This window comes from Rhinopithecus bieti, unplaced genomic scaffold (genome assembly GCF_001698545.2).
Source record: "Rhinopithecus bieti isolate Rb0 unplaced genomic scaffold, ASM169854v2 scaffold_63, whole genome shotgun sequence".
Classification (NCBI taxonomy): domain Eukaryota; kingdom Metazoa; phylum Chordata; class Mammalia; order Primates; family Cercopithecidae; genus Rhinopithecus; species Rhinopithecus bieti.
Genome location: NW_016802972.1, coordinates 205,586 through 211,585, shown reverse-complemented (window position 1 = coordinate 211,585; position 6,000 = coordinate 205,586). Strand labels below are relative to the sequence as shown.

At 54.1% G+C, this 6,000-nt stretch overlaps 1 protein-coding gene across 6 annotated transcripts in view; it reads left to right on the top strand.

The window, feature by feature from the left end:
• Nucleotides 1-1,587: 1,587 nt before the first annotated feature.
• ITGAX (integrin subunit alpha X) overlaps nucleotides 1,588-6,000 on the top strand; it is a 29,903-nt gene continuing 25,490 nt past the window's right edge. For 3 of the 6 annotated variants that reach the window (XM_017869507.1, XM_017869424.1, XM_017869354.1), the window contains exons 1-5: nucleotides 1,588-2,027; nucleotides 2,632-2,737; nucleotides 3,364-3,467; nucleotides 3,768-3,838; nucleotides 3,985-4,096. In XM_017869507.1, the coding sequence (XP_017724996.1) occupies nucleotides 1,991-2,027; nucleotides 2,632-2,737; nucleotides 3,364-3,467; nucleotides 3,768-3,838; nucleotides 3,985-4,096 (430 nt within the window). In that variant the 5' untranslated portion in view covers nucleotides 1,588-1,990. Of the gene's footprint in view, nucleotides 2,028-2,631; nucleotides 2,977-3,363; nucleotides 3,468-3,767; nucleotides 3,839-3,984; nucleotides 4,097-4,444; nucleotides 4,521-6,000 lie in introns of those variants that run through there. The other 3 variants (XM_017869566.1, XM_017869602.1, XM_017869689.1) reach the window with 3 other exon arrangements.

Below are 6,000 nucleotides of genomic sequence, written 5' to 3'. Positions count from 1 at the left end.
TGTTTCCGTGGCCTGCATGCTCCTCCCTCATCACCCTCTCACCAGGACCTCACCCAGCACTTCTGCTGATGGGCCCAGAATCCAAGGCTGTTTCTGAGGTCCAGACCCACACACCCAACTACCTCTGACCTCTCTCTCGGAGGCTCCACAGATGCCCTCTTCCACCAGGACGGCTGTCACAGCACAGCAATGATCACAGCTGCCAGCCCAGGTTCCCACCCGCTCTCCTGAGCCCTCCACACCACTCAACTCTCCCAGCAACGACAAGGGGTGTGGACTTTTGTGATCATTCCCATTTTGCAGATGAGGAAACTGAGGCACAGAGAGGTTGAAATAGTCCAAGCTCTTAAACACTACGCTCTATTTTCCTCAAAACTGAGATTGGCCTAACCCCCACGCTTCCTCCTCCATCACCTCTGTCCTCCCTGCAGTGATCGATCAGCCTCCAGCCCATCCCCACAGTCAGTAGTCTACCCACCCCGCAGACCCCCAACATCTCTCTCCTGACAAATCAGTTTCCAGCTGCTTCCCAAACAAACCATGCCCATATAACCCACTTTCTAAAATGAAAATGTGAAGATCTCAGTCCTCATGAATTCCCTTCAATGCTCCCCTCTACCCTCAGGACAAAATCAATGTATCCTCACTGGGTGCAGTGGCTCACACCTGTGATCCCGGCACTTTGGGAGGCTGAGGCAGGAGGCTTGACTGAGACCAGGAGTTTGAGACCAGCATGACAAACATGGGGAAAATCTGTCTCTACTAAAAAAAAAAAAAATATATATATATATATATATGTATATATATATACACACACACACACACACATATACACACACACATATGTATGTGTGTATACACACACACACACACACACACACACACTCACATATATATATTCAAGTGCAGTGGTGCAATCCTATAGTCCTGGCTACTTGGGAGGCTGAGGCAGGAGGATCCCTTGGGCCCAGGAGTTCGAAGCAGCAGTGAACTATGATCACAGCACTGCACTCCAGCCTGGGTGGCAGAGCAAGACCCTGTTTCTGAAATTAAAAAAAGAAAAAAAAAATTGATGTATATTAGGAGGGCTTCCAGGGCCTGGGGCCTGCTTCCCCTTCCTTTCCTCCCAGTGGCCCTGACCTTATCTCTTACCACTTCCCACCCTGACTGTCTGGTTCCCATTGCTGATTTCACACACAGACCCTCCTGTCCCCTGCCTCATCCGTGTCTGGCTGCCCTGTCACCTCCCGACTTCGGTTGCTTTCAGTGCTCAGCTCAAGTGCCACCTCTTCCAGGAAGGCTTCTCAGAAAGCCATACCTTCTCAGCCTGGGTGAGGCACCCTGTGGTCTCTGTGCTTCCCCTCACAGCAGGGGGAACTTGCTGTTTATAAATTTGCCTCTCCACTGACCCCAGGGCTGGGGATTTGTGGTTTATATTTTCTTCCCCACCTAGCAGAGGGCTTGCGTCTCCAGGCTCAAATTAGGCATCTTGAATAAATGATGAATAAATGAGAGAATGGATGAATGAACAAATACTTGCTCTGTGCTCCTCTTAGGGACCCGGATGCCCCACTCCTTGGCCCAGATTTTCCAGGCCAGAGTGAAGGGCTCCCACCAGGGTTTCCTTTAGGGTCCTGAGGGGTTGGCATCTGCCCCACCCCCCTCCAGTCCGGCTGAAATTTCAAGGTCAAGGGGTGCCTTCTGGCAGTCAAGGGGGAGCCTGGGAGGGGCAGAGCAGGGATTTGCATCCACCCAAGCAAAGGGCATCAAGCCAAGTCATCTGATGAGAGACTGCGGTGGGGTTGGGGGTGTGTGGGCGGCCGGCCCATCCTCGGATCAGCTGGGTTCTCTGCCCGCCCCCTCTGACTCACGCTGACAACCTTCTTCCTGCCCCTGGCCACCTCTCTGCCCACTTGCTCCCTCAGTACCTTGGTCCAGCTCTTCCTGCAACGGCCCAGGAGCTCAGAGCTCCACGTCTGACCTTCTAGTTATGACCAGGACCAAGGCAGCGCTCCTCCTGTTCACAGGTAAGCCTAGGCCCCAGTGAAGTAGGGCTGGGGACCCAGGCCCAAGGGAGCCAGGGCCTTGAAATGGGGGCTCAGGCTGGGGGCTTAGGATCTGGGTAGGGAGAGAGACTGAGTCAAGCATGAGGGGGAGGCTGGCACATAGGGTTTGAGATTTGGAGTTTGTGGAGGGAGAGGATATTGATGAACCAACTTTGGGGGAGTTCCAGAGATGCTGGAAGGGAGAGGCCAGTTGTCTCGACACTCCAGAGATTTTAAAAATAGATAGAACGTGCCAAGCTTGTGCTCTTTGGACAGAATGCTTTGGTACCCAAGTTTTCCTGGAGTCTCTCTCATAGCACTTGAGGGGCACGTTGGGGAAAGATCCTTTTTAGAGCCTGGGTACTGCTCTGCAGAAATGGATAACTGAAACTCGATAGCGGATGGTGGGCAAGGGGCCTCCCTGGACCCTGGGAAGGAGAGAAGGGGATGAGTTGGGTGTCCAGAAGACCCAGGCACCCTGGGCATCAGGCTCAGAGGGGAGATTGGGGCACTGGGGCTGGAGGTAGAGGGCGGCCAGGCAGGAGGAAGACCCTTCTCCAAAGCTCTCTTCCCACCTCTTTCCCAGCCTTAGCAACTTCTCTGGGTTTCAACTTGGACACAGAGGAGCTGACAGCCTTCCGTGTGGACAGCGCTGGGTTTGGAGACAGTGTGGTCCAGTATGCCAACTCCTGGTGAGGCCCAGGTGGCGCTGGCCTTCGGCTCCATCCATCCTCTCCCTGCTCAGGGCCCCGTGCCCCTCGCCCTGCCCTGTTATTTGCAAACTCTCCTCTCTGTCCGGTGTAGCGACTGCCCTGGCTAATGAAGATTTGCCCTGAAAGCAGGCACGGCCTCACAGCTAACATTTACAGAGCAGTAAGTGCAGTGCCAGGCTCATCATAGGTGGACGCTGACTGAGTCCACACGACAACCTGTGAGTAGGAATCAGTCGTGCAACAAACACTTACCTGTTTTTTCTTTCTTTTTTTCTATACATTTAAAAATATAGAGAGACAGGGTCTCACTATGTTGCCTGCGTTGGTCTCAAACTCCCGGGCTCAAGCGATCCTCCCACCTCAGCCTTCCAAAGTGCTGGGATTCCAGGTGTGAGCCACCACACCCAGACTCAACAAATGTTTATTGTCTCCATACGCCAGAGAATCCAACAGACAGAAATCCCTTCCACGTGGAATTTAAATGATGAAAATCCATCTTGCAGATGAGGAAGCTGAGGTTTAGAGAGGGAACACACACTCGCCGGAGCGGCAGCTGTGCCGCAGCGTCCACACTCTTACCTGAAGTGTTCTTTGTCTCCTCGCAGGGTGGTGGTTGGAGCCCCCCAAGAGAGAACAGCTGCCAACCAAACGGGCAGCCTCTACCAGTGCGGCTACAGCACCGGTGCCTGTGAGCCCATTGGCCTGCAGGGTGAGTCACCGCCCCTCCTGGGACCCAGGGCAGGGCCACCAGGCTCCCCAGCTCCAGGGGCCCGTGGGGCTCACCGGAGTTTCACTTCCAACTTTTGCTGTGTCTGAGACCCTCACCCTCAGACATGCTTCCTGGCCTCTTAAGGCCTCCCCACTCATCACACCCCTGCAGCTCTGTCAAAACCGGACAGCTCCCTTCACCATCAGACCTTGCCTCCCAGGTGGAGGTGACCCCTGCCCAGCTCTTCCACAACCTTCTCTGTACCCCCGAAAGTGACCATGCACATATCTGTCCCTGCAGTGCCCCCGGAGGCCGTGAACATGTCCCTGGGCCTGTCCCTGGCGGCTACCACCAGTCCCCCCCAGCTGCTGGTGAGTGGCCCTAGGGCACAGGAGGCCTCTAAGGGAGGGAGGAGCTGGGGCCGCGGGGGCTGGGAGTCTCTTGTAGGGTGGAGGTGCTGGAATTCGAGGGTGGGAGGGAGCAGGAGCAGCCCCCCAGCAGCCCGCTGTGTCCCCAGGCCTGCGGCCCCACCGTGCACCATGGGTGTGGGAGGAACATGTACCTGACCGGACTCTGCTTCCTCCTGGCCCCCACCCAGCTCACCCAGAGGCTCCCGGCGTCCGGGCAGGGTGAGTGTCAGGACCACCAAGTCTTTGAGGAGCTCACGCACATCCAATTGGGGGTGCGGTGGGCTAGAGACAGTCTTGCCAGAGTGGATCAGGAAGAAGGGATCTGGAAAAAGAGTTACCACGTGTCGCAGTGGTTCCCGACACTGCCGCCTGCACATCCTGCCCGTTCCTGGCCCGCCGCTGGACCTTTCCTGTGACCTTAACCTCTCCAAGCATCTGTTTCTTCATCTGTTGGATGGGGAGAATAACACACCCAGCACTGAAAGTAACATAGGATGATTCATGGCCAGGGGCTAGCACAGCAGCTAGTACCAGGTGACAGTCCCATGAAGGCCAGCTGCTGTTATTTTTAGAGAAGAGGATCTATTTTCATCCAGTGGGTCCTGGGATATGACCAATTGGTTTGTGCAGTAGTTTAGGAAAGGTCAGTGAAAGTGCAGTGTGAGCAACGTGTGTGTGTGTGTGCATGTGCACATGCAGGTTGAGACGCAGGGCCTGGCTTCCCTGGTGCTGATGGGGAAGAAAGATAAGGAAGCAGAACAGTGGGCTTTTCAGACCTGGCAGTCTGAGGCCTCCCCTTGGTTTCACATTTGCTCTCAAGCCCTTGGTGAGACTGACATCTGGTTGCAAATAGGGTGCACCTTCCAGCACCTCCGTGGGTCCAGACTCCATCCACAGGGGCCTGGGCATTCATCAGAATGCCCAGGACACCTGTCTCTCCGGTGGAGGCCTCTGGGGCAGAGAGGATGCTGAGAGGTCGCATGGAAGGGGGTCTCCTCTCCAGGTGCTGTAAGAGTGTCCTCTTCTCAGGATAGACGCTGCCTTCACACAGGAAGGGAGTGGGGGCCTGTATTTAAGCTGAGAACAGAACAGGCCCAGTGTGTGGCTGTTGCCTGTGATGATTTGTTTAAAATATTAACAATCAAGGCAGGAGGGTCATTTGAGGCCTGGAGTTTGAGACCAGCCTGGGCAACATAGTGAGACTTCATCTCTACAAAAAATAAATATAAAATACAAAGTAGCTGGGCATGGTGTTACATACATATAGTACCAACTACTGGGGAGGCTGAGGCAGGAGAATCGCTTGAGCTCAGGAGTTGGAGGCTGTAGGGAGCTATGATCGCACCACTGCACTCCAGCCTGGGTGACAGTGAGATTCCGTCTCAATTAAAAAAAAAAAAAATTAACAAAACTACCATTCAGCACTGAGCAGTGAGGACATACACTGGTGCCACTTTGTATCATTGCTGGATGGGGTGACATTGAGGGAGGAAGGAGGAATGGGTCCAGGGAGGGGCACAGATATCCAGGGTGGAGGGGGAGGCCCTCTGCTTCCTACCATCTGAATTGGAGAAATCTTCCTGTTTTGTTTTTTTTTTTCTTCTTTTTTTTTTTAGAGACAGTCTTACTCTGTCACTGAGGCTGGAGTGCAGTGGTACAATCACAGCTCACTGCAGCCTCCAACTCCTGGGCTCAAGTGATCCTCCCACCTCAGCCTCCAGAGTAGCTGGAACCACAGAGAAGAGCCACCAGGCCCAGCTGATTTTTAACAATGTTTAGTAGATGTGAGGTCTTGCTATGTTGTCCAGGCTGATCTTGAAATCCTGGGCTCAAGCAATTCTTCTGTCTAGGCCTCCCAAAGTGCTTGGATTACAGGCGTAAGCCACTGCACCCAGTCTGACCTTCACTTTTTTTTTATCGACAGGGCTGGCTGCACAGGGGTGAGCAGCTTCATCACAGCCTTTTTTTTTTTTTTTTTTTTGAGATGGAACCTCACTCTGTTGCCAGGCTGCAGTGCTGTGGTGCGATCTCGGCTCGCTGAAGCCTCCACCTCCTGGGTTCAAGCAATTCTGCCTCAGCCTCCCGAGTAGCTAGGACCACAGGTGCATGCCACCACACCCAGC